Here is a 27,806-nt window from a genome sequence, read left to right on the forward strand (position 1 = left end):
ACACACACATCCACAGAAGATGAGGGTGATCTTGCTTAGCTCAATGCCTTCTGTCTGCATCTCAACAAACAGTGGCACATGCAGTCATCATGGCACTCCAGAAGACCATGGAAGCTCTGCAGTCATCATACATATTGACAAGGGATGTCCCCACAACAACATCCAACTCACCCATTGCGAGAGAAAGTGTGTGGATTACTTCAACCCGCTGCTCAAACGCACGTCTACAATGCAAATGACTGCTATGGTCTGGCTTGAAGCCTTTTGCATGCATTGGATCAAACAGGTGCAAGATCTCCTTTATGTGCCTAATCAACCTCTGCAACTCAGCATGTATTTTCTACTCTCGAATGCTGTGTTCTAACAACATGCACCACATAATTCAATGCAACCTGGCACATTTTTCACATTCTTATGAATCATTGCTTTCTCAACCTCACCACATCCTCTGACCTACCTGTGTCAGCATGGATGTCTGCTAGCAATACATACAATGAAGCACTGCTTGGGTCTTGCTCCAATATAAAACAGGCAGCATGAGAAGCCCGCTCTACATCATTGTGAATTCTACATGATGAAAGCAAGCTCAACCATGCTGGAGCAACATGGTCAAATGGCATGTTCATGATCAAGTCCTCTGCCTCTTGCAGAAGTCCTCTGCGCCCAAGGAGATCAACCATGCACAAATAATGCTCCACTGAGGGGGTTATGCCATGGTCTTCATCCATAGATGCAAAGTATCGCCTCCCATCAGCAACCAGACCTGTATGATTGCATGCAGTGAGAACAGAGATGTAGGTGATTTTATTAGGCTCAAAGCCTTCAGCCTGCATTTGATCGAACAGTTGCAAGGCTTCCTTGCCATGCCCATTCTGCGCATAAACAGCGATTATGGCACTCCAGGTGACCACATTCCGCTGTGGTATTGCTCCAAACACTGCCCTTGCATCATCTAGGCTCCCACATTTTCCATACATGTTGACAAGGGCATTCCCAACTACAACATCCAACTCATATCCAATTGCGGTAGCAGTAACATGAACCACTCGACCATCTTCTAGGGCTAACACACTTGCACATGCATCCACAGCACCAATAAAGGTGATCTTGTCTGGCTCGAATCCTTCAGCCTGCATTTGACCAAACAGTTGCAGGGCCTCCTTGCCACACCCATGCTGGGCACAAACCGTAATCAAGGCACTCCAGGTGACTAAACTCCTTTGTGGCATATCTGCAAAGACAGCCCTCGCATCAGTCAGCCTCCCACAGTTGCCATACATATTGATAAGGGCATTCCCCACCACAACATCCGACTCCAATCTATTGCCAGCAACAATAGTATGGATCACTTGACCCTCTTCTAGCGCTGCTACACTGGCACATGCATCCACAACGCAGATGAAGGTGATCTTGTTGGGCTCAACACCTTCTGTCTGCATCTGACAAAAGAGTTGCATGGCCTCCCTGCCATTACCATTCTGGGCACATGCAGCGATCATGGCACTCCAGGAGACCACATCCTGCTGTGGCAGCTCCGCAAAGACTGCCCTCGCATCATCCAGGCTCCCACACTTGCCATACATATTGATGAGGGCTGTCCCCATAACAACATCTGTCTCCCAACTGTGGCCAGAAATAGCAGTATGGATCATTTGCCCCTCTTCTAGGGCTGCCACACTGCCACAGACATCCACAACACAGATGAAATTGATCGTGTCTGGCTCGAAGCCTTCTGCATGCATTTGACCAAACAGATGCAAGGTCTCCTTCGCATGCCCATTCTGGGCACATGCAGCAATCATGGCACTCCAGGAGACCACATTCCGCTGTGGCATCTCTGCAAACACTGCCCTCGCATTATTCATGTTTCTGCAGTTGCCATACATATTGACGAGGGATGTCCCTACAGCAACATCCGACTCCCATCCATTGCCAGCAATGGTAGTGTGGATCTCTCGACCCTCTTCAATGGCTGCAAGAGTGGCACACGCATCCACAACGCAGACGAAGGTGATATTGTTTGGCTCACAGCCTTCAGCCACCATTTGACCAAACACTTGCAGGGCCTCCTTGCCATGCCCTTTTTGGGCATATGCGGCAATCATGGCACTCCAGGAGACCACGTCCCGCTGTGGCATCCGTGCAAACACTGCCCTCGCATCATCCAGGCTCCCATTCTGGGCACAGGCATTGAGCATAATATTCCAAGAGTACAGATTCCTGTAGACTATTTTGTCAAATACAGCACGTGCATGCTCGAGGGACCCGCACTTGCTGTACATTTGAATGAGGAGGTTGCTCAGGAATCTGTTGCCGGTATATCCACGCATCTTCATATGTTCATGCACACGTTTACCCTCAGAGAGAGCCGTGGCACTGTTGCAACGCCTCAAAAGTGAGGCATAGGTAGCAACATCAGTCTCTGGACCCAGCTGACCGACGATCTCCTCATTCAAGTTTTCACGACGGCAGTCTTCATTCATAGCAAGACCACTCTGACGGTGCACATATACCCTCCGTGGATAACAGCCCTTATTGGTCACCTCTTCGGGAAGCTTGGCCCAATCAGTCCTCATCAAATAGGGGAAAGGAAACGATCCTAGGGCATTCCTCTCGTGCCTACCAAACTCTATACTCGCAGGGCAATTTGGGTATCCTATTAGGAAAGTTCGTCTTTGAAGAATATACTGAAGACATGAAGGAGAGGAAAAAGAGAGTCGATGGTTAAACCTGGAGCGTGGATCGAAGCCGTTTGAGTTGGAGTGGAGTGTATACATCGCTGCAGCAGCTGGAACTGCCTAGCTTGTCATAATAACAATGTTTATTCGAAAACTGAAAAAAGTAAAATTGGGAGCGTTTCCAATTCACCTATCTCCTCGCTCGCCTGTGCATCTCCTCGCAAAATCCGAGGAATCGAAGCTCCTTGTGCACAAAACCATCTTCATAGATTGGAGGAGACAGCAAGCGAGTACACGAGTCTTATTCCTTGTCAATCAGCATTAAGAGCGCGTTCAAGCGTAACTAATGCCGAGCATGTTACCGCGACATGATTCCCATCCGTATCTGGCGAATCATGATTCTTTTCTTGTTTTCAAATAGCCTGCGCATTGAAAAGTTATTCTCCTTAGCATAGAATTTGGCAAATTTGCTTGATTGAAGATATGGTATACTACTTTACTTCCTAAGTTATGCATAATCCCAACGTTTTTGGCCTGCCCCCACGCGGAAGGTCTCATATTACAACCTTCTCTTCCTGTCGAGCGATGGCCGACTTTGAGACTTTTGGTGACTCCATGGACTCAGGTAGCAGCCCCTTCCAGACACGTCAGAGCCAATGTCGTATTCATATTCATTTCTCTTCATGATTCTTATTTTTAATTTTCGTGATGATTCATTTCCAATTTCCTGACGGATTGCCTCTGTTTGTGTTGGTTTTGGAAGTAGAATTGATGAAATTTGCGGAACCAAAAGCGGACGCATGTGACGATGAAGCTTCTTCTGGTTCGTGATATGTTTGTTGACCTCTCAATCTTTGTAGTTGTATCGTATTTCAAGTATTCATGTGTTGAGTTCATTGATCGCAGGGCAATCGAAAGATGCTTTGAATGAAGCCGTCCGTGGTTCGCATGCCAATGAGAATGAAGTCACATGTGGTTCGTATGCTGTGCAAGACATTGTAGTTGGGGAATCGACCATGGAAGGTGAGGGAAGAGTGATAGACGAAGCTTTGTAGAGTAGGTGAAAATGATAACCTGTGCTGATATTCCGTCCATTCAGGTGATTGTAAGCATGAAGGCAAGGAACTTCATGCGCTTGCGCAGGAGATTGATAACGCTGAACGTCAGCGAAAAGGGATAGTTGTAGTTGAGGATGCGAACATGAAAGGTAAACTTATAGTCTTCCGTTGTTGCTGCTCATGCACCCTCACCTGTCTTGAAAATCTTCATCTCTCTCTGCTCGCAAGTGCTTCCATACTCTGTTTCTTGTCTCTTCCAGCAAAATGACTTTGGCCCTTTTCCAGTTCATGTGCCTTAGTCCTGTTTCGTATATTGCCTCGGTTGTTTTGTGGCTCAAGTACTCCCAATAATTTAGGAGTGGTGATTTGGGGGATTACAGATTTGGGCTATCATCGTGTCCATTTGTGATGGGAAGTGCTTGATGCTGGTCTGTTTCAAAATTGAGAAAACATACTCGTTTGCAGAATCAGGAAATGATCAAGTCTCTGCACATGATTCAACAGTCTCTCCTACTGATTTTGGCTCTCAAAAAGTTTTACCATTTGATGTGCTGCCCTGGAGATGCCTCCTCTTTAAATTCAGTCTTTGGCATTATTGCAATTGAGTGAAATAACAAAGGTGGAATCTTCTGTCATTCACTGTTTCACCGATAGTGCACGTAGGACACTTTTATTTTGTCTACTGCTGAGAGTCTAGTCACTTCATTTGCTTATGAATTATTTGTGTTCAAAGTCGCTTTCTTGCTCATGGTTGCTACAGTGGATTCTACTTTCCTTGGACTAGCTTACACTTACAAAGTTAACTTGGATGTCGGTTGCTGCTGTTTTAGTTGTGCCCTCTGTGTTGGATCAGTTTCTTAGTTTCTCTACACAGGCTTGGGTGACGCGCTCAGCACAACAGTTCACTTTCAAAGATGACACAGTAGAGCAGGTACGATCTTATGTGTACCTCAGGGTGACCTTTTCTGGTCCACAATTTTCACTGAGATCCACGATTGATGCCAGATTGGATAGAGGCTATGCAGCTTTGGGGGCACTAGAGAGACAATGTGCACATGTACAGTTCCAAGAGCCACACACAAAATTATGGTTGTTTGAGGCATTGGTGGTGCCCACACTATTTTATGGTGCAGCTATATGGGGCCCCAGTGTAGGGGGTGCAACTGAGTGGAGGAGATTGGAAAGGCCATTAGTGACATTGATTGCCTGCATGATCCAGAGCAAGTCATCTGTACCACATCCGATAATACGAGCTGAATTAGCAGCTGCTCCACTAGTGACTGAGGCTCTGTTCCAGGCAGTAACTTGCATACATAGATTGTGGGATCTACCTGGCTCCAGATATGCACGGTTGGCTATGATATCATCCAGGCAGCTAGCAGAGGAGGGTTGAACATGGTGCTGGTATTCTCAGCTACAGAGATGGTTTGTAGAGCATGAGTTGACAATGGATGCACTCCCACCCTTTCAATATACAGTTTGGATTGTCCCAAGTTAGACATGTCTCGCCATGACCGAAACAAGATCATTAGAGCTGATATTGTAAAGTTGGAGACTGAGAGAACCTGGACTAGACCACATGAGCCCTTAGGGAAGAAGATGGCACACTACTAGAGCCATTTTCTTCATTTATATCCAGATGAACTTATAGCCAGGCCAACATACATGGACACACACCTATCTCACGGGCTACGTAGAATTATTGGCCAAATTCAAACCTCATCACATGAGTTGAGGATAGAGACAGGGAGATACACCCACACAGCCCCTCAGGATCGGATATGTCAGTTATGCCAGCAGGAGGAGGAGACAGAGGAGCATTACGTATGTAGATGCACGCTATATTATGAAATCCGAGGAAGATACCACTGTCTATTTTGGCCCACTCCGTAGGGTGATGGAGTACGAAGATAAAAAATGCTTGGGTTTGTTTTTATCATAGCTCAAGCGACATGGAGAGACTTTGTTGGGAGACAGACAGCCGAGACCAGCCCCACCCAGACAAAGTACACTCAGAGACTTCTTCACTGCCAGCACCTCAGCTAGTTTTATGCCCTCCCCACCATCAGAAACCCCTGGCGCCACCACCACCTTATCACACACAGGCAGATTGCCACACTCTAGGGGTGTGATTTTGGACCGAGCCATCACCATATCCAGGTCACGGAGGCCCAGGCCCCCAAGACCCTGTGCCCGGCACCCATATCTTCATCGGATCCGTGCCATCATTGCCAAACACCGGAAATGTGTGGCACCGAGTTATGAGATCCTAGACCTGCCCAGGATTGGGACTTTTGACATAAGAAGAGTGCAACCTTTTTATTAATTAGCTTTCTGCCTATGCTGATCAATCGGTACTTTTAGTAAATAATTTTTGCAAAAAGTAGTGCTAGTTATATTGCTTGAAAACGAGAGTACAAGAAGGCCTAAAGGCCAGCGGGCTGTAATCACAAAACGGATACAGCTCGTGGTAACAAAATAATTACAAGCCTCTTAGGGCATAATCATCTGAGTGTGGACAAACAGCCACGGTGGGGGGGAGTAATGCCACTGAAGACTCTAAGCAGAGTGCTGGAAGAACAGCTCTTGATGGTCCCAGTCGCGAAGGAAGCGCCGTCGCTTCTCCTTCCCTACCCGGGTATCCCCCTGAATCTGATCCCACTGACCCTTGAGCGTGTGAATGATGGTGCTCCAGATGTTCACAAGGGTCTGGGTAGCAGAAGAAGCCTGATCTCCTAAGGTCTGCGCGCATCTGGAAGTCCAGATATGCTAGCCTACAATATTTCCTATGATCTCCCAAACTGGGTGCCGAGTCATCGCTCCTGCATCTATCTCTGTCAGATGCCAAGGGAAGCTGTCCATGTATGCCCAGGTGGCCTGCGTGATGAAGAAAACCGGATCCTACCGAGAGAACTCATAAGCCAAGTGATGTCCCACCCTGGTGCTGCACCAGCAAACGGCTCCCCAAGTGAGCGGTCCTAGCTCGGGTGCAGCCCTCGCTAAGATCCCCATGACTCCCTTCCACACTGTCTGAGCATGCGAGCAGCTCCAAAGGCAGTGCTTCAGGGACGACTCCTCCTGAAAACACATCTGGCAGTGCCCCTCCTGCCCCATCTGCCTCAGCCATCTCCCAACTGGTAGCCCCTTATGGACCACCATCCAAAGAAAGTAGGAGATCTTCCTCGGTCGCCAACTTGCCCAAAGAGTCTTTCAGAATGTACGAAGAAAAACCAAAGATATCCCTTGGGCATACCAACTATGTGCCTGGGTGGGTAGCTTGCGCTGGAGAGCCCCAAGAGCACGCCTACCGGTACGCGCGCTGTATGAGAAGAAGGAGGTAGGGTTCTCTGAGGTCTCCAGTGGTGGCCAACGCCAGTCCCTTGGGTCCCACTCCACCTCTGTCAAGGAGCGGCCCTCCCAAATCCAGAGTCTCCAGTCCTGGTCCTGAACAATCAGGGGGTCTATATGCCACGTTTTCCCTTGCAGCCCTATGATGCAAAGGCGCTGCCAGGGAAGCTGGGGGTCGATCATGGCCTCTCTGCTCTGGAGACGGCTACCATCGGCGATGGAGAAGAAGTGAATCGAGGAGTCCGAGAAAAGGCGTGCAACAACCAAAGGAATGCCACGGGGTGTGAACTGCCCTAGCCACCTCTCATCTCCTGGGAGGAGCTGTCTGGTGATCATGGGAATCCTCCAACCTGCAGGAATGGCAGCATCAATCTCCGCTCGTCGAGCCTGGATCCCACGTGCCGTACCTACTGCTGCTGCCAGCTCGCCTGGGCCCAACTGGCTATAGACGTCCCTTCAAACCCGGAGCGAGCGCGTAGGCCCACGCGCCCAGAGCGCCCATGGGATATGGGATCTCTCTCCAAGCTGGCGACCTGTATCATCTGTCACCTGGCTGCTCCAGATCAGGGGCTGTCTGTCTATCTCCTCTCGGCAGCTGGGGGGAACCTGAGAGAGGCTGTGCCGCAACTTCCTCCAAACCGAGACGAGGCCGCGGAGGAAGGGGGAACGGGGCTGAGTCAGCGGGGCTGAAGTGAAAATCCACTGGATAGACGGCTGCCAATCACCCCCTCTCTGGGGGATACACGCGCTGAGACCATGCTGAAGCAAGAGCTTCCACGTCTGCCCTCTTGGGGTCAGACCGCGGATGACTAACTTGCCAAGTAATGCCTGACTCTGCAGTTCTGGATCTATGATGCCAAGACCACCCTCTGTCTGGGGGAGAATGACCGTCTGCCAGGCGACACGGGCTCTGGTGGTGCCAGAACCATCTGAGCCAGACCACAGAAAGTTTCACACCAGTCTCCTGAGCTAGGCTACCCACGATCTCGAGAAACACCAGCAAGATGCCACGTACCAAGCGGTGGCTAGAAGGACCTGATTGACCACAAGGGCCCTGCCTGCCAAAGATAGCCGAGCCGTGCCAGAAGGCTAGCTTCCGTCGTATGGAAACTAGGACTGGTAGGAACTGCTGAGCCAGCGTGATATCCAGCCCTACCTGGAATCCCAGGTAACGTGTCGTCTGTCCTCTAGGGATCCAACGAAACCCCAGGAAAATACCCCACTAAGAGCTGGCTCCCGGATCCGTAAGAAAACCAACTGACTTATGCCAGTTGATTTTCACCCCAGCGGCTAGGCAAAAAACCTCTAAAGACAGTCTCACTCGCTCCAGTGACTCGATATCATCGTGCACATACAGGGCCGTGTCGTCTGCATACTCGGAGTCCAGAAGTTCTGCATCGTCCCGAATAGGGAGGCGCATCCCTCGAAGACCAGTGGTACGGGCTCGTAGGAAGTGCGTCATGGCCTCTGCAAAAAATAGGAAGAGGTAGGGTGCAAGCGGGCAGCCCTGACGTACCGAGCGCTCGAGGGTGAATCTCTCCCCCATCCTACCACTGATGATAACCCGGCTGGAGGATCTGTAGAGGCTAGCAATACCTCTGATCCACTCGTTCGGGAAACCGAACCGAGAAAGTGTGCCCTGCAAGAAGGACCAGTCTACCCTGTCGTACGCCTTCTCAAAGTCAAGAAGGAGTATGGCAAGGTGCTGGCCACTATGCTGGGCCCACTCCGTCGCCTCTGAGAATGTGAAGATGTTGTCCAAAATGCTGCGATCTTGGACAAAACCAGTCTGGGTATCATGGATCAGATCATGTAGCAGGGGTCGGATGCGGCTACTGATCATCTTGGCGAGGATTTTATAGGCAGTCGGGAGGAGGGTGATAGGGCGCCACTGTCTGATCTCCTGACGGTCCCCCCCTTTGGGGATGAGGCAAATCAAGCCTGTCGCAAGGCTCTCTGGCATCTGTACACTGGAGAAGATATGCTGGAAGGCTGCGAGCAAGGGCTGGTGGATTTGCTCCCAGAAGGTGGTGAAGAAAGCTCTAGAGAGCCCATCCTCACCTGGGCATTTCTGCCCATCAATAGTGCTCACAGCATCCTGCATCTCTGCCACGGTGAAAGGGGCGAGAAGGGTTTCACTCATGCTAGGCTGCACGAGCGACGGTGTATACCTCCACACCTCCTCCCTGCGTCAGCGGGCACGAGGGTCTGGGGGCTCCTGCTGGAACAGGGATCTATAGAAATCTGTCGCCAAGTCCCTGACCTCCTTTGGATCTGTCCTGACACTACCATCCTGCGCTCTAAGAGATCGAAGTTGTTCCCCTGCTGACCTCTGGCCATGAGTCCTGAAGAACTCTCTGCACATTCTGTTGCCTTTCCTAGCCCAAAAGGACTTGGAAGCATGAAACGAGAACTTTGAGCGTCGCTGGGTGATCTCCTCTAACATGGCTCGGGCTCTAACCTCCTGTCGTCTGAGCTCCTCAGAGCCTGGAGAAGACTGCCGCATCCGCTGTATCGAGGCAAGGTCTCGTCTGAGACCCCTCTCCTTCGCCCACCACTGTTGCCTGACCTGAATCGCCTCCTGCTGACATATGAGACTAGACTCGGCAAGAACCTGAGCTACCTAAGCTGCCATATCCCTCATGGGGTCCCAATCCTGCTCCCACAGGTCCACTATCCTGCTGCGAACCGCTGCTCTGGAGTAGATGGAGTCTGGGATCCGGCACGAGCGTGGAGGTAAGGAATGAGAGGTTGAGTCCAGGACTAGGATGACTGGGGCATGGTCAGAGAGGGTCGTCCCTGGAACCACCCCTGACTCTCCACCTCTGCCTATCGCCCAATCACTGACATAGAAACGGTCCAATCGCTCCAGAAGTCTGCCTCCCTCCCTCCTGTAACTCGAAGAGAAGTCTCGGCTCCCTGTCCATCTGCAAAAGGAAGGCTCCCTCCAACTGCCCCGACCTCCCACAGCGAACAAGAGTCCCATTCCGCCTGCTCTGCCTAAGCTATACCGAGGAACTCTGGGCCCCGTCCCTGCTGATCCTCTAAAGCCTCAAGGTTATTGAAATCCCCTCCAACAATCCAAGAATCCATCTCTGGCAATAAGTCTGTCAAAGAGCTCCAGAAAGCGGCTCTCCATCTAAGGTCGGTCAGGGCATAGATATTGAGGATGCCGATGCGGGATCCCTCAATATTCAAGCCCACCCAAAGCGCTCGTCCTGGGATCAAGGTGCCAAAACCACGCTTGTCCACCAAATCCCAAGTGGTGTTCTTCAGACTGGCGTCCATTTTTGCTTGCATAGCATCTTGCCATTCTGGGATATCCCTCGTGTCCTCGAAGGATCTGGGCTCCTACAACTAAGCCACCATTGCATAGTTCACGAAGGGACTCTTCACATTGCGTTGAGATCGTTGCACTCCAGAATTGCTATTGGGAATGTTAGTGACTCGTGAGTCGGCTAAAGTCTTCAAATACCACTGAGATAGCTTCTTCTCTGATGGAGGTGCCTTGGCTGAAGATGCCTTCAGAGCTGGCACTGGGTTGTCCTGCTCCTCCTCCTCGAGTTCTTCAGTCCACCTGACACGTCCCAGCACTCCTGAAACCCCTGATCTACAAAACAACCACACACAACATCAGAACTGAGCAGGCTGCTCACCACCCAACCGTGACATCTACGGGATGTGATCCCGAATCAAAAGATGTCCCCTCCGAGCCACGAGCTGAGCTACTGGCACGAACTCCCAATCAGATCCCAAACCAGCCTGGTGTCCCATACCACCAGGTGGCGCTGTGAAGCCCTGGATCTGCCACTGGGCCTTGGGCTACACTAAGATGCAGGCGCGCTTCCGCGACACAATCGAGGATCAGACCTTGCACCTGGGAACGAGACTTGCTCCCAACTGCACACTGAGAACTGAACCCCCTGGGCCTCTTTTATAGACTCGAGCCCCGGCGCCAAAAATAGCGAAGACCTATAAATAGTTCGTACCCTTGCCACTCAACCCGAGAATCAAGCCTGCCTAGCTCTAAGCCTCCCCAGGCTAACCTGAGCTAGTTCTGTGTACCTAGTACACGTCAGATACCAATCCGTGCACATGACATACTCCCCCTCCTCTAAGAACTCACTCCTGAGTTCGCTAAGAAATCTGGAAATGTTCTTTGGAGGTTTTGTAATGTCTCCCATGTTGCATCCTCCTCAACACGATCCTTCCACTTAATCTTGTATTCCGTGATAGTACGATTTCGAATCTGTCTTTCACGGAATTCAAGAATAGATTCAGGTTCGTGAGGAATAAAAGTCAAATCTGTAACTTCTATTATCTCATGAGGAGAAACAAGTTGATCATCTGCACCCAATACTTCTTTCAGTCTACTGACATGAAAGATTGGATGTACTTTAACATCAGGAGGCAATTCTAGTCGATATGCAACTGGTCCAATTCTTTTAATGACCTTGAATGGGCCACAGTATCTGGGGGATAATTTCGGAACCAAACCAGTACTTAGGCTCTTGGATTCCTTAGGAATTCTCAAATATACCATCGTTCCTTCAGAGAACTTTCTGGGTGAACGATGTCTATTAGCATAAAATCTGTCCCGATCTTGGGCACTTCTAATAGACTCCTTGGCAAACTGCAACATTTCCTGCATATCTAGCAAGAAGTTCTTAGCAGCATCATTTTGAATCCCTTTTAATCCTACCATAACTGGTGACTTAGGTTGAAACCCGTACATAAGCATAAAAGGACTATAACCTGTACTAGAATGCTTTGCACTGTTGTAAGCAAATTCAATCATGGGTAGATAATCTTCCCATGAAGACTGTCTCTTAGATACATATGCCCGAAGCATGTCTTCAACCAAGTGGTTGACCTTTTCTGTACTGCCATCAGATTGTGCATGATCCGAGGAACTCATACTTAGAGTAGTTTCCAACTTCTCAAATACAAGTGTCCAAAAGTTACTTGTAAACTTTGAGTCCCTGTCACTGACTATGTCAGATGGCAAACCATACAGCTTGAACAAGTGGTCCACAAACTCGTGAGCCAACTGAACAGCTGAAATAGTTGTTCTTGTAGGTAAGAATCTAGCCATTTTTGTCAAACGGTCGACTATGACCCAAATAGAGTCATGACCCTTGCGCGTTCGAGGTAAACCAGTAATAAAATCCATGGAAATACTTTCCCATTTATTACCTGGAATCTGTAATGGCTGTAATAAGCCCGCGCTTCTAAGGCGTTCAGCCTTAGTAACCTGACAAACCCGGCAACCTACTACATAGTTCTCTATAAATGCACGCATCTTAGGCCAATAAAAGGTATGCTTCACAAGAGACAGAGTCCTATGTATACCTGGATGTCCCGCACTAGGAGCATCATGACACTCCCAGAGAATCTTGGATTTAAGGTCCAGAACATCAGGCACACAAATCTTTTCATTCCGGAACAGCAAGCCGTTCCTAATCATCCACTGACCTCCCGCCGCCTGTATCCTAGGTGGCACAATCCCTGAGTCCTGGTCAACCATGGAGCTCCCATCCTGGACTCTCTGCCAATAAGAACTGAAATGACTATCAGTTGCGTATAGCCCTCTCAAGGATTGAAATAGGTCTGAGGATATTTCCGTAAATGACAAAGCATTTACAAACTTAACTCGACTTAAGGCATCCGCCACACTATTCAACGAACCCTTACGATAACGTATTTCGAAATCAAAATCCTGCATTAGCTCTGCCCACCTAGCTTTCCTTCCTCTCAATTCTGAACCATCACAACATACTTAATTGACTGGTGATCAGTCAATACAAGGAACTTTGAACCATACAAGTAGTGTCTCCAAACCTTGAGAGCATACACTACCGCATAAAGTTCCTTCTCAAGTGTGGGCCAACGATACTGGGTGTCGTCTAGCTTCTTACTCTCAAAAGCTACAGGTCTGCCCTCTTGGAATAGAGCTGCCCCAATCGCATAATCGCTCGCATCGGCCTCTAAAACATAAGGCCGGGTAGGATCGGGTAATGCAAGAACGGGTGCTTCCTTGATAGATAACTTCAAGGTTTCAAAAGCCTTGTTCATTGCATCATTCCAAGGGATCGGCTGAGTAGACCTGCGTCCACGACCTTTCAATATGTTGGTCAAAGGTGCCGTGATATGTGAATAATCACGCACTGACTTCCGAAGAAATACCGTAAATCCTAGGAAAGAACGAAGTTGTTTCACAGTCTGAGGGATAGGCCATTCTAAAACCTTCTGGATACGATCCAGATCAATGCTAATACCTTCAGAAGAAATCTTGTGTCCTAAGTAAATGATCTCCTTCATAAAGAAGTCACATTTACTCATCTTGGCATAAAGCTTATGCTGTCTTAGAACAAGTAAGACAACCCGGAGGTGTCCTATATGATCCTCAAGCGTTTTACTATATACCAAGATGTCATCTAAGAACACGACTACAAATTTGCCCAGATAATCTCTGAACAAATCGTTCATCATCTGCTGAAAAGTAGCAGGAGCATTGGTCAAACCAAAAGGTAATACGAGGAACTCGTAATGACCATACCTAGTCCGGAATGCGGTCCTATCTATGTGTTTAGCATAGATACGGATTTGGTGATAACCCGTACGCAAATCAATCTTAGTGAAATACTTCGCTCCGGCCAAACGGTCTATCAAATCATCAGAACGAGGTAAAGGATAGCGGTTCTTAATTGTAACTTTATTTAATCGTTTATAATCTATACACATTCTCCAAGAAGAATCTTTCTTCTTTCTTAAGAGGACAGGTGCACCCCAAGGTGATTTACTTGGGCGGATATAGCCCATATTCAGGTAATCCTGAAGCTGGATAGCTAACTCATCCTCCTCTACCTGGCTCATCCTATAAGGTGGTACACTGATAGGTTGAGCCCCTGGGACTAAGTCTATGCGATGATCTACTGCCCGTTCTGGAGGTAAACCTTCCGGCAGTTGAGCTGGGAATACGTCCTTAAAATTATATAACAACATTCTCAATTCACGGTGTTCAAACACACTTAATTCATTCTTGTTAATTACCGAAACAACAAATGAAGAAAGTGGAATCAAAACACACTGATAGACATCATAATGAGAAGTTTTTAATATATTCCGAAGCTGCATCGCAGATACAATAGGCCCCTGAGAAGGGGGAATCTTATCACACTGAATACAAAATTGGGTGTCCTTGTCTACAAAAGAAAGCGTATGCTCCGTCCATCCGATCTGAATATTGTGGGTTTTAAACCACTCTATCCCGATCAGCAAGTCTACATGCTCTAGATGCATAACATAACATGTGAGAGCTCCTGTGTAGGCTTGAATCCGGATGGGAAGCGCTTCAACCTTGCGATCCCAAAACTGCTTCCCAGCTGGAAGCTGCACCTCGTAGGTGTGGTCGCTAGGTACTGTGGACAGCCCCATCTTCTGCACAAATTTGTAATTAACAAAATTGTGAGAGCTGCCCGGATCAAAGAGAATGTGAACCTGTTGGTCCCTAACTTCTCCATAAACTCGGAAAAGATCATGGGAACCAAACAACGAAGTATTAAAGGTACAATTACAAGAAAGGGGGCAGGTAATGACATTTACTGAAATACCTGTCATCGTAACTTGGTTGGCTCCCTTGGCTGCGGTACGTGGACCCGCCTGGAGCTTCGGTCCTAGCACCAACTTTTGGTTCTTCCGCTTAGGACACTCATTCTTTGTGTGGCCCCGCTCCTCGCAATAAAAACACCGGCCTTCTTTCTTGAGCCTGAGAGTGCGAAGGAAACGGGTCTTACCATTCTTCGCAGGAGTTAAGCTTTTCCAGGAGGCGTTGTCCGTAGACTTCGTCTCCCCAATACCAGTTGGATGCTGAAAGAACTTGCGTTTGTTCTTTCCACTCGTTTCGGTAAGTGTGGTTGCCTTGGTACCGGCCATGGTATCATCATATATGCGCGCATATGTCATGGCCTCCTGCAATGTTGTGCACTTGTTATTCTTAATCTGTAACTTATAGGAGTCTGGCAAACCATCCACGAAAAAACCTAACAAGGTTACAGGATCCATTTTAGTGGCCCTGGTTTGCAGATCCCTAAATCTTTGAAGATAAACTTCAAAAGTTAAATTCAATTTTGACATATCGAGGGCCTTGAGCTTGCCGACGATATCGTAGTCATCTTCCTTCTTCAGGAACTCCTTCCTGAAGATACCCTCAAATTCTGTCCAAGTATCAGGCTTAGGCTGGAGTTCTTTCCACCAAAGCAAGGCTTTACCTGACATAAACCCTGCTGCAAGCTGAATCTTTTTCTCATCTGGATAGGGGTGAAATTGGAAGTGTACTTGCCACTTGTGCAACCAAGTGTCAACTACCTCCTTTGTTCTTGATTTTTGGTCACCTGGAAAGGGATCCGGAGTGATATTCGGGCCTAGCACGGAAGCCATGGCATCCACATGCGTGAGTGCCTGAACCGTGCTAGCCAGAAGAGTCAGAGTTGCTTGTATCCCTTGGAGTTGCTGTGTCAACCCCGATTGATTAGCATTGACCTGCTCAAATTTACCATCAAGAGCAGTCGTAAACTCACTGAAGGCTTTCTTAGTTATCAGGTCGTCATAGAGACCCTGATCATCCTCTCCCACTGGAGTATAATCTAAGTCCTGCTCTCCCATAGTGAACTCAGGATTTGGAGCATCAGACATGGCTGAAATCTGATTTGATTACAAACAGAGAGAAATAACTGACTGAAACGAAGCACAGAGGAAGATGGAGCAGAAGAAAACCGTCCCGTATGAAGCTGACGGAAGTAGATGCTGAAATCTGGCGAAACAGAAGACCCAGAGTCACGGAGCCTTCCCGAACCCGCAAATCGGATGCGCAGGCTGCAGTAGAAGCTGTACGATCTGCTGACGTGGCCTGTACGGCTGCTGACGCAGGCCGTACGGTGGCTGCAGGTACTGTCGCAGTCGCTGTTCGGTGCAGCAGCAGGTACAGGAGCAGGCGGATCAGTCCGTACAGGCTGTACGGCTGTCGCTGGAGCTGTACGGACTGGTACAGAAGCTGCGGGAGCTGTGCAGGGCTGACGCAGGCAAGGACTGATGCAGGGGAGCTGATCGAAACAGGGCGCAGGCTGTACGGACGAGGCTGGCTGGGCACGAAACTCGAGGTAGGGGCTCGAAACTCGAGGATGCTTGTGGTAGCCTAGCACCCAGCCCCCACCTATATAGGGTGCAGGGCTGCCTTATTTGGAAGCTAGGCTTCCAAAGAAGGCTGAGCCCCCCTCCAGCTTTGGAGGGTGCTTTTTCGAAAAAAGCACCTGAGCCCCTCCAGCTTTGGAGGGGTGCTTTTTTCGGAAAAAGCACCTTCCTCCTGCGCAGGCTGCACGCAGCCCTAGGCGCAGGCTGTGGACAGCCTATTGCGCTGGCTGTGGACAGCCTATTACACAGGCTGTCCCGCCTCTACTGCCTCGCCTACTGCGCCCCTTCCTATGCTCCGCATCCCTTCGTCCCTTGCAGTCTTTTTCCTGCACATCGCTCCTTCTTTTCTGCTCTCTTTCTGCTCTCTTTCTCCTCCCTCTAAACTTCTGTCCAAAGCCTTCAGAGATTTCGATTCTCTCTCACTCCTATTCTTCTTTCTTTTCCAGATATCTCTTCACCCCTTCTACCCCAGGTAGTCAGCAAAAACGCAGCAGGAAATTTCGAATTTTAGGGCATACCTGGAAGAGAAATCCGTCAAAATTCTCGCATCAGAAGTTCCTACCTCAGGAGTTGGCTCTGATACCAACTGACACGTCCCAGCACTCCTGAAACCCCTGATCTGCAAAACAACCACACACAACATCAGAACTGAGCAGGCTGCTCACCACCCAACCGTGACATCTACGGGATGTGATCCCGAATCAAAAGATGTCCCCTCCGAGCCACGAGCTGAGCTACTGGCACGAACTCCCAATTAGATCCCAAACCAGCGTGGTGTCCCATACCACCAGGTGGCGCTGTGAAGCCCTGGATCTGCCACTGGGCCTTGGGCTACGCTAAGATGCAGGCGCGCGTCCGCGACACAATCCGGGATCAGACCTTGCACCTGGGAACGAGACTTGCTCCCAACTGCACACTGAGAACTGAACCCCCTGGGCCTCTTTTATAGACTCGGGCCCCGGCGCCAAAAATAGCGAAGACCTATAAATAGTTCGTACCCTTGCCACTCAACCCGAGAATCAAGCCTGCCTAGCTCTAAGCCTCCCCAGGCTAACCTGAGCTAGTTCTGTGTACCTAGTACACGTCAGATACCAATCCGTGCACATGACACCACCACTACTAGATCTTTTGATACCATATCCTCTCTGTGATCTCCTCGTGCCTCTACTAGAGTTTGAGTGACTCCCTCTTCTGATTTAGGTCTAACTTCTTCTTCCGACATTCCTTAGCTGAGTGACCAAGCTTCTCGCAGTAGAAACATTTCATCTTCTTTTTCTTCTCTACATCCTCGGTCTTGTTGTTCTTGGAATCCTGACTTGTCATTGCCTGGATTGTCCTTTGCCACAAGTGCTTTCTCATCCAATTGATTGAACACTTTCTCCCGAGCCTCCTATTGTAACAGTAAGGGGCCAAGCTCTTCGAATGTGAGAAGCTTGGTCCTCTGTCCCGCAGTGATTGTTGTCACAAAGCTCTTGAAACTCCTAGGTAGCTTGTGAAGTGTCAACAATGCCACCTGACTCAAGTCTACCTTCTGACCAATTGCCAGCAAGATGGTCCCTCACCACATTGACCTTCGTCAATTGGTTATGAACGTTGTCTCCCTCCAGTTTGTACAACTGATGCTAGAGTGTGAGGATCCGAGACGTATTATCTGTTTCATACAGATCCTTCAGTATGGCCCACGTCTTCTACAGACGTCTCCGCAATCTGAATATGGAAAATTGCTGTCTTCCGTCGTCCCTATCAACATGCCTAGGTCCTGGGCATCCTTGTCATGACAAGAGAAATGATTATCTGGTTAATTAATAATCATTAGAACCTTATTACTGTTAGGCACCAATTGATGGTGCGGTTATATGTTTGTATTTATGATCGATCAAGCGGTGTAAATAGTACCACCAAACTATGTAACATTGGCCAATGATTAGTAATAAAGATGTGCACACACATTCTAGGTCCTAGGGGCAATAGGAAAGGGAAGGGTGCATTAGAGTCCATTGAATGGTAGGTGCATGGGTCATAGGATAAGGGTAGGTGTAAATGGGAAGATGACACTTGAGTGATCTCAAGGGTATCACCCTTCATTGTGAATCTCACGTAGCATTCTCTCTATCTCCTCCTCTCTCCCACCTTGCATGTAGGTCGAAATAGAAACAAGTACTCTCACAAGGGCGCTCTTCCCCATTGGAGGGCCAGTTGGCATTCAAATTCTACATGCATTGCACACATTTGCATTCTCGAAAAGTCTGGTTCTTCACGTTTGGTATCAGAGCTGTGATAGTCCACGACCGGGACGGGAAGAGAACGAGGAAGCAGTGCGAGGGCTGACAGAGGTCATTGTTGCGAATCGGGAAGAAGTGAGCAGCATGCAAAATTGTGGTGGATGTGATGACGCAAGCACTTCTGCACAACGAAAGGATGCACGAAGTGGTGGGCTTGCGCTCCAAACCAAACAGTGGACGACGTGCGAGAGCAAGAAGCAAGGATATGGGAGTGACGGAACAACGAAATTGAGCGACGGAACCTTGCTTTGGGACGCATTTGCTATGAATATTGGTTTCTGCACATACCTTGAATTTCGGGTTGCAAACAAATCTCTTCTTCCCTCAAACCTTGAATTTTTAAGGGTCTGAGACAAGGGCTTCGGTGGAAAATTTTGCTCTTGGACGGGGAATGGGATGTCCTAACGGGGTGACTCCCCTTCTGTGTGAATGTACCCTTAAAATCCTTAAACCGTGAGGAAAAGAGACCCCCTCGTTCTCCCAAATGGAAAGTCGGATTGGAACAAGATTTTAAGGGGGTGATCCACCCACCAAGTCTCCCCTATAATGATATCTAGAGCTCTAATCCACTCAAAATAAGTAGCCCAAATGGAGTGTACTAGTTTACAGCATAAATACAAGAAGAAAAGCGTAAAAGAGTAAGAAGAGCTCATTTGAAGAGGTTTTTGGTTACAAGTGAAGCCGGAGTCGGATAAGTGCCACCAACTCTACAACACTTGACTTTTTCTGTAAAATAAACCCTTTTTTTTTCCTCCATTACCCGAAGGAGAGAGAGAAAGAACCCCTCACCCCTTCTTGAAGAGGATGGATTAGGTGAGTTACACACATCTTGAGTATGATAACCCACAAATAGATTTGCAACAGACTCTCCTTCAAGAACCTGTTGATAGGGAGTTCTCCTTTCGTAATGAAAGAAGAAATTAGACGAGCCAAAAACAAGATGATGAGTTTACGCCTTCAACTCGAAACCCAGCACACATGGATTATAATCCAAGTGCAAGAGGAAGAGAGGAGACTCTTGTTGATAAGCTGGTTTTCCAACTTAGCAATATGATTGAACAGTGCATTATGACAAGATTAGGGACTAAGAGGACTTTAAACTTTGGGGATGAAGAGGTGAGTACCCCTTTTAAGAGATCCAAATCCCAATCGCGAGAAAGAATGGAGTTCCCCAAATATGATGGGGCAAGGGAGACTGACAAAATTCTCAATTAGATTCGCCATTTTGAGCTATACTTTGCCGCTCAAGACAAGACTGAGCAAGAGAAGCTTGCTCTTGCCACATTGCATCTGCAAAAGGATGCTCTAATGTGGTGGTCTTTGTCACAAACAAGAAAAGAGCCTATTCATGAATGGGCCAAGTTTGTGGAGCAACTGAAAGCCACTTTCATGCCACCAAGGCATGAAGAGAACCTAACCTTTCGTTAGGAGAGGTTTAGGCAGTTCGATAATGAGAGTAATACAGATTTTACAACCAGGTTTTGGAAACTCTCTCTTGAGTTACCCGAAAAGAGTGAGAAAGATAGGAGAAAAAAGTATTTAGCAACCTTAAGCCCAAAAGTAAGATATGAGTTTGAAATGTTTAACCCAACCATGCTTAAGGATCTCACTAAGCTGGCTCAAATAGCCGAGAGGAAATTGATACCTCATAAACCCTTCAGTAAGGAGGGTGGGTCAACATCTAAGACCAACAAAACACCCACTTTTAGGAAACCAAACCGGTTTAAGAATAATAAAGGGAAGGGTAAAGATCTTGTAAGGAATGTGAACATCCAATCACGTCCTGGATGGGTGCCATTTCCTTCTATGACGGACGAAGAGAAGAAGTTTATTAAGAAAGGAAAATGTTTCGGGTGTAAGAAACATAAGCTAGGGCACATATGGCATAAGTGTCCGGTTCTCCTAGCTAAAATTGCCAGGACAAATTCAGTAAAAGGGAAAGCCAAGGCATCCAAGCAGGAGGGTGAGGCTTCTACCTTGTCACCCCCTCGAAGTCTACCGTGACTATTGAGCCAATAGGGAATGCTATCTATTCAGCCAATACCTTTGGGCCTCATTATCTTTTTAAGGTGTATGGATTCGTGAATGGAGAGAGAATAGTGGTTCTCCTAGATGATGGATGTAATTATGACTTAATGAGTGATAGATTGGCAAAATTACTCCATCAAAAAAGTGTCACTCTCAGGAGCTTTTAGGGACATAATGAAGAAGACACATTCATTATACAGAATAAACCTTTTAGGGACATAATGAAGAAGACACACCCATAGTACAGAATAACCCTTTTCGTATACAAAAATATAGAGATCGAACAGATTTTCTAGTAGCTCCTTTACAAGACGTTGACATGATTCTAGGTAAACCATGGCGTTATGATTTTAACCTTGCTATTCATCCTCATACTCATAATTGTTGCTTTGTACATAAGGATGAAAACATAAGGATCATAGGGGATTGAGACGTATATACAATTCCATTGATTACTCCTTACCAAGCAAAAAGATTGGTAAAAAGAGGGGTAGACTGTAATCTTGTGTATATACGGCATTCATGAGAGCTTCATATCTCAAAAGAAGATCATGAGAGAAATGAGTTTCTTAGAGCTTATGAGGATCGATTTTCAAGAGATGACTCATTCGAATTGCCTATGGAGAGAGAAGATGATCATGCCATAGATTTAGAGCCAGGAGCTTCTCCTCCATGTAGAGCCCCGTACAGGATGAACATGATAGAAATAGAGGAGGTAGAAAAACAAGTTGAAGATCTTTTGCAAAAAGGCCTGATTCGACCAAGCAGTTCTCCATTTGGAGCACCTGTATTATTGGTCAAGAAGAAGGATGGATCATATCGTATGTGTATAGATTACTGTGCTTTGAGTAAGCTTACGATTAAGAAGCGGTACCCAATTCCAAGAGTGAATGATTTATTGTATATGCTTGAAGGTCCTAAAGTTTTTAGCAAATTGGATTTGAAATCTGGTTATCATCAACTTTGGATGAAAGCTGGAGATGAACATAAGACTGCTTTTTGCACTCTCACTGGACATTATGTGTTTTTGATCATGCCTTTTGGCCTAACTGATGCTCCAGCCACTTTTAGTAGGCTGATGAGAAGGGTTTTGCAACCCTACTTGGAAAAATTTGTCAGTCTTCTTTGATGACATTTTAGTTTTTAGCCAGACTGAGGAAGAGCATCAGGATCAGCTTGCTAAGGTGATGGAGCTCCGTTCCTAAATACCAAGAAGAGTTATTTCTTCAAGATAGAAATAGAGTACTTGGGACACATTGTGTCTGTTGAGGGAATTCAGGTTTACCCTAAAAAGGTCAAGGCCATAATTGAATGGCCAATACCCAAATATACATGAGTTGAGATCCTTCCTAGGGATGTGTAGTCATTATTGCAGATTCATTAAGAATTTTGCATGCCTTGCTTCTCCACTAATAGATTTGTTGAAGAAGCATTCCTTGTATGAGTGGGGAGAGGTTCATTGAGTAGCTTTTGAGGAGCTTAAGAGAACATTGGTCACTGCACCAGTGTTAACACTTCCAGATATGGACAAAGAGTTCTTTGTTGTATTTATGGATGCGAGTGGTACCTCGATTGGGGAAGTGTTGATGCAAAGAGGGCATCCCATTGCTTATGAGAGTAGAAAGCTTCAAGGGACTAAATCGAAATATATCACGTATGAGAAGGAGTTATTCGTAGTCATTCATGCTTTGAATTTATGGAAGCATTATCTATATGGTTTTGCTTTCAAGATTAACACTGACCATCAAAGTATCAAGCAGTTGTACCCATTGTTTCTTCAAGGCAAATCAAATGGGTTGAATATATTCAATCCTTTGGGCAACCAAATATTGAATATCAGCCAGGAAAGGAGAATTTAGTAGCAGATGCTTTGAGTGGATGGCCCCAAGTAAATCGCATTTCTATGATTAAGGAGAAATCATTAGGAGCGATGGTTGAACCTTATCCTTTAGATGAGGACTTCGCTGAAATTTATCCTTTAGATAAGGACTTTGCTGAAATTTATGGGAAGATTCAGCGTAACGAGGTTGTGGGTTTAGAGGCCTATTCCATTGTGGATGGATACTTATTGTTGGGACGTGCCCAATGTGTACCCAAAACATTTCGGTATCTAGTCATGAGTGAGTTACATGCGAGTCCATATTTTGGACATAGAGGCATTAGAGGGACCATTGATAATATTGAGAGGTACTTCCATTGGCCTAAACTTCGCAACAAAGTTTTAGCCTTCGTTTAACAATGTGACGTATGTCAGCGCATTAAATCTGACACAAGTAAGACTACTAGTCTTTTGTAGCCTTTTCCTATTCCCTCTGAAAGGTGGGAACACATTAGAATGGATTTTGTGTCAGGTTTCCCTAAGGTTGGTCAGTTTGAGCAGATTTTCACTATTATAGATAGGCTGAGTAAACAGGCTCATTTTATTTCCTATAAAAAGGTGTTGTCTACTCCTGAAATAGCAAGGCTATTCATTAGGGAAATCTTTAGGTTACATGGGTTAACCAAATCTATTATATTCGATAGTGATGGCCATTTCATTAGAAAACTTTTGGACAGTCCTATTAGAGAATCTCGGAACCAAATTGAAATATATTACAACCTTCCATCCTCTAAGGAGATGGACAAACTGAGAATGCCAATCAAACCATAATTACTTTACTTTGAGCTTATGTCCATAACCAACCTAGAAGGTGGCCAGAATTCTTACCCATGTTAGAGTTTGCTTATAATAACATTGTACACACTTCCACCAAGAAAGCCCCATTTAAAATTATTTATGGGCAATGTTTACCCACTCCAATAACACACTTGGGGGAGCAATTTTTTGTTGCTGACCAGTTTGTTGAGGATATGTCACAGGTAAAAGAACATATTAAGAAGGCCCAGGTTTAACAATCCAAGGCAACCAATAAGAAAAGAAAAGAAATTAATTATAAGGAGGACGATATAGACTTCAGGTAAGAAATTTATGGCTGTTTCTTTTCACTGCTTACTGTCAATGAATTGGTATTAGCAGTCTTTGGATAAAAAGATGGACAGCCATGGCCAGAGATGACTTAACCTTAGGGCATGATGATAGTAAAGATTCATATTCTTATATAATTAATGATATTTAAAGTAATAGTAGCATCATTTGATTTCAAGAATGGAAGTCGGATGTCACTCTCCTAATAAGCAAAAGACCATGGCTATTTGGAAGAAAGCAATAGGAGTAAATTACGAATCGAGAGCTACAGATGAAACAAGGACAAATAGATGCACGATAAGCATGTTGTTGCTTCAATGCATCTCTAGATACTTATTTTATCCTTCTTCTTTGCTTTACTTAATTGCTTTTTTAAAAGTTGCCTCTGATGAGGTCACTATGAAAGAGAGGCTCTGCAAGGAATCTCTTTTGAACCACAAAGTTATTAGACCGACGATTGAATGGGAAGCAAAAAAAAGTTGATTGGGGCTCAACCAAGCAAGCAAAGATTTGGAAGCACAAAGGATATACGTATCAATTCCCATATGTTTTATTTTTCCATATATTCATTTTTCTTACTCTTATTGAAATACTCATATAGAGACAAGAAAGAATGGTATGGCGATGGAAGGGAATAATTGAATTTGAAGAAGAGTAATACATCAAATTAAAATAGCATGAAAAAGAGAATAAAATATGATACCCTATATGGGATCTAGGATAATCTAGGTGAGCTAAGAGTTTGTTATGATTAAATAAGCATGATTATGTGCATTAATAAGGATAAGAAGACATACATCCTGTGGTATGTATGAAATAATAAATACAATTACTTAGAGGTCTTGTATCCTCATAGCTTGCTTGAGTAGATGCCAATTCTAGCTTAATTGTAGATAACAAAACTATTATTCAAGCCCCACGAGATGCCTTCGGATCTTCACTTTCCATATGGGATAGTTAGTCCCATCCAACTTCCCAGACTCACCAAAGTTCGGGATAAATGAGGAAGGAAGATGAGAAGAGGAGGAGGAAGGATGAGCAATGGTTGAAGAGGTTGTAGATGGTTCTTTGTCTTTCATCTTCGCTATAATAACACACAACAATCTGAAAAATGGACTTGCAGTACAAAAATTTTCCACGCATTAAATCTGAGTGTGAATCAGAGTCAATTTCTTATTGAAGAACTCCCTTCTAGAGATGGAAAACTTGCTCTAATACCACGATGAAAATAGGAGGATAGAATCTCTCACACCTCTCTTCAACCTTCAGCTCAAAGTACACTCAGAAAACACTTGATAGATGATCACACAGAGACTTTGAACCATCACTAGAACAACACATGAGAGAGATAGACAAAACTTAGAGTATATTGTTCCACAAAGTGTGGGATAGACAAGCTCCAGATGAGCACAAAATAGGTAGTAAGGATGCTGTCAACAACTGCTAAGTATGCTGAATGATCTCCTCCCTCAAAAGCATGATGCGTGTGTGTAGAGGCTTCAATCCAGTGGATGGGTGAATGGAGGATGAGGAGGACTTTATATAGGCCCTATCCAGAGCCATAAAGCCAACCAGCAGGGGGTTGGTCCCTTGCGTGCATACCCAACTTGTAGGGCGTCCAAATCCATGCTATAGGATCGACCATATTCTAGCATGGTCCACAATACCTAGAGACACTTTGGACATTTACTTGTCTTTAGGGATTCTGAAGATTCAGGTACCCTGAGATGAGCCTGAGATAGACTTTCTCATTTTCTTCAATCTCCAACAGTCTATGGTGGGGGTTTGCATAAATTCTTGCTCTATCCTGAGCCCTTCTTATGCTATCTTTAGCTAACTTAAGCATTTGATTCATATCCTCAAGGAAGTCTTTGGCCACTTGAACCTTCTCTTTTTTGAGTCCTAGTGTAGCCGGGGAATCACCAATAAAAGTAAGTTCACAGAGGTCTACATCACATTGTTGTTGTTGTAGAAGTCATTCTAATTCCATTGAACAAATAAGGGGAGATTGGTCACATCATGTTCTCCCAGAATCTAAAAGGACTCTGCCATATTTTTCAAACATAATGAAGCTATGCAAATAACTCTGCTGTAAACTATGTCCAAGACTATACAACCATTCTCGACCAAGAAGAACATCGGTTTGATCGAGATGCATGATTTGGAAATCTAAGGCATCCTGATAATCTTCATCTCTACACCATGAATCATGATGTCCTAAACCTTTTTATCACTACCCTTTGCTAGAGAGACCACATATTTATGGGCAGTTGGACTCTCTGGCCACTTCAATTTCTTAACTAATGAATAGTTTAAGAAATTGTGTGTGATACTATCATCGGCCATCACTCTTACTCTCTGCCTCGTAATTTTTTCATGCATTCTCATTAAGTCATGAGGACATAAGATGGGTTGCCACATTGCCAATGATAGGCAAAACATGTGGGTAGTGTCATCACGATAAACCTCTACCTCAGTGTACTTTTTACTACCATTAAACAACAACACATGTACCACTTGTACTTGTTTTTGTGGAGGTATATTTGGGGCTTTAGCGTCTGTTTATTTTTAGGACAGTTCCAAGCAACGTGATCTTTGCCTAAACATTTGAAGCAAAGATTTTTCTGCTTGGCCTTTTCATAATCCTCCTTTTTTTGACGTTTCTTAGGTAATTCTTGAGAAGCCTCCTACTTGAAGTGCTCCTTTCTTTTCAAATTGCAAAATTTGTTAAACTTAGGAGTAAAAACTGTTTGTTTCAAAGTTTCAACTTTGGGATTTCTCGTCATATCGTTGTATATTTAATTGCTTTTTCAAAGGTCATGGGAGAATTTCTTCTCACCTCAACCTTATAGGTGTCTTTCAAACCTTTCACAAAACCCCTTATTGTTGTATATTTAATTGCTTCTTCAAATGTCATGGGAGAATTTTTTCTCACCTCGACCTTATAGGTGTCTTTCAAACCTCACAAAACCACTTATCTTTTGAAATTCGTCAATTCCTTTCAACTTAAGAACTGCCTCCCTATAGTTTGCTATATATTGAACTAAAGTGTTCTTACCCATGCTACAATTGTCCTAAGCTTTCCAAGCGCTTTCTAGCTCATTTTCAAGTAAAAACTCTTGTTTAAATTCAACACAATACCTAGGGATACTATCATTTTGCCTGAGGCTCATCCACCATTTATAAGCCTTATTTCTGAGAAAAAGACTCGATTCCATGACTTGGTTTTCTGGAGGGGTATTCTTGAGTCAATGGAAGTCTTGCCACTTTTGCGGGAGTGTATTTATCATGCCCTTGTTGTGTTCTTTTTCTTCCTTATTCAAAGTTGGCAGCTTCAAGTCATTAAGAAGACCTCTCCACTTAAAGAGGAGTCGTTGATTCTGCCATAGGAGTTACTAATTGAAAATCAAATAACTTAGATATGGCTTCAGTTAGGGTTTTTAATGTATCATTAGTCATCCCTAACTTCTTTTCTATATTTTATGTTTGAGTTTTTAATTTAATGAATTTCAATAATCACCGTATTCAACATCCTCCATTTTCATACTATCCTCTTGAATTTCATTATGCGCTTCCTCATGTATTTCCTCTACAACTGTCGCTTTTTCTTTTCTAGTCCTTTTGATCTCTTTTTGACTCATTATTTTAAAAATGAGGATTTTTCAGAAAATACAAAGCAAAAAGTTTTATCAAGAGAAAATATGATGGCCACTTTCCCTATATTTGCTCCAAGGCTTGGAATCCGAATTCGACATTGTGATCTTTGCTTTCATTCTGGCTCTCTTCATTCACGGGCGCGATCTCGAAAGATTGAAACATGATTGAAACTCATGTAACAAGGCTAGCAAGGCATGTACTTGCTTGGGAGTCAAGTCATCAGCTATGTAAACCAGCTTAGGGTCTTCTCCTATACTGGCCAGGTTCAATTCTTTGACATTAGTGAGACCGTTGTACCCATTTTGGTCTCCTTGTTTGGCTAATCTTTTAGCCTATTGTAGCAATATTCTACGCTTTTGTACTGTGTAATCTTTGAAGTGCTTAGGGACTTGATGCATATCAGTATCTTCCGCATCCCCATCATCTTCTACAGCTTTTGGAGTAATTTGCTTCCCCTTGCAGGGGGTCTTAGTGCCCATGGCTTTTGAGGCCTTGGTTTTTTGGAGTCGTTTATCCTCCGCAGGAGGCATCTCTATGGGAGGAGACTCCTCTACCTTAAAGGAACCGAGGGGGACCTTTATTTTATTCAAACTGTCTCCCA

General features: G+C 45.5%; 2 protein-coding genes and 1 pseudogene across 3 annotated transcripts in view; 2 read left to right on the plus strand and 1 right to left on the minus strand.

Moving 5' to 3' along the window:
- Positions 1 to 419: 419 nt before the first annotated feature.
- LOC147897499 (pentatricopeptide repeat-containing protein At2g13600-like) lies at positions 420 to 2,576 on the minus strand. The gene is made up of 3 exons (XM_087380032.1): positions 1,846 to 2,576; positions 1,188 to 1,677; positions 420 to 872 (listed from the first exon to the last, which is right to left on the minus strand). Exons 1-3 carry the CDS (start codon positions 2,574 to 2,576, stop codon positions 420 to 422), a joined length of 1,674 nt encoding a protein of 557 aa, XP_087236158.1.
- The window catches only part of LOC147897500 (uncharacterized), a 36,181-nt gene continuing 10,742 nt past the window's right edge, over positions 2,368 to 27,806 (plus strand). Inside the window, exons 1-5 of one of the 2 annotated variants that reach the window (XM_087380561.1) lie at positions 2,368 to 3,303; positions 3,442 to 3,501; positions 3,585 to 3,701; positions 3,778 to 3,885; positions 4,117 to 4,449. In XM_087380561.1, coding sequence (XP_087236687.1) covers positions 3,189 to 3,303; positions 3,442 to 3,501; positions 3,585 to 3,701; positions 3,778 to 3,885; positions 4,117 to 4,145 — 429 coding nt within the window. In that variant the 5' untranslated portion in view covers positions 2,368 to 3,188 and the 3' untranslated portion in view covers positions 4,146 to 4,449. Of the gene's footprint in view, positions 3,304 to 3,441; positions 3,502 to 3,584; positions 3,702 to 3,777; positions 3,886 to 4,116; positions 4,450 to 27,806 lie in introns of those variants that run through there. The other variant, XM_087380562.1, reaches the window with a different exon arrangement.
- On the plus strand, positions 4,545 to 6,062 carry LOC147897501 (uncharacterized; annotated as a pseudogene).

Source organism: Dipteris shenzhenensis, chromosome 10, assembly GCF_047967505.1.
Source record: "Dipteris shenzhenensis isolate YYH24624 ecotype China chromosome 10, Dip_SZ_1.0, whole genome shotgun sequence".
In the NCBI taxonomy this organism is placed as follows: Eukaryota; Viridiplantae; Streptophyta; class Polypodiopsida; order Gleicheniales; family Dipteridaceae; genus Dipteris; species Dipteris shenzhenensis.

What these genes read in the sequence shown, in the direction of transcription:
- LOC147897499 (XM_087380032.1), bottom strand. Translation starts at nt 2,576, where the DNA reads ATGAGGACTGATTGGGCCAAGCTTCCCGAAGAGGTGACCAATAAGGGC. An exon ending in ATGAATAATGCGAGGGCAGT is followed by an intron (nt 1,678 to 1,845) that starts GTTTGCAGAGAT and finishes TGTCTGTGGCAG; the next exon opens with TGTGGCAGCCCTAGAAGAGG. An exon ending in CCTGGAGTGCCTTGATTACG is followed by an intron (nt 873 to 1,187) that starts GTTTGTGCCCAG and finishes GTTTATGCGCAG; the next exon opens with AATGGGCATGGCAAGGAAGC.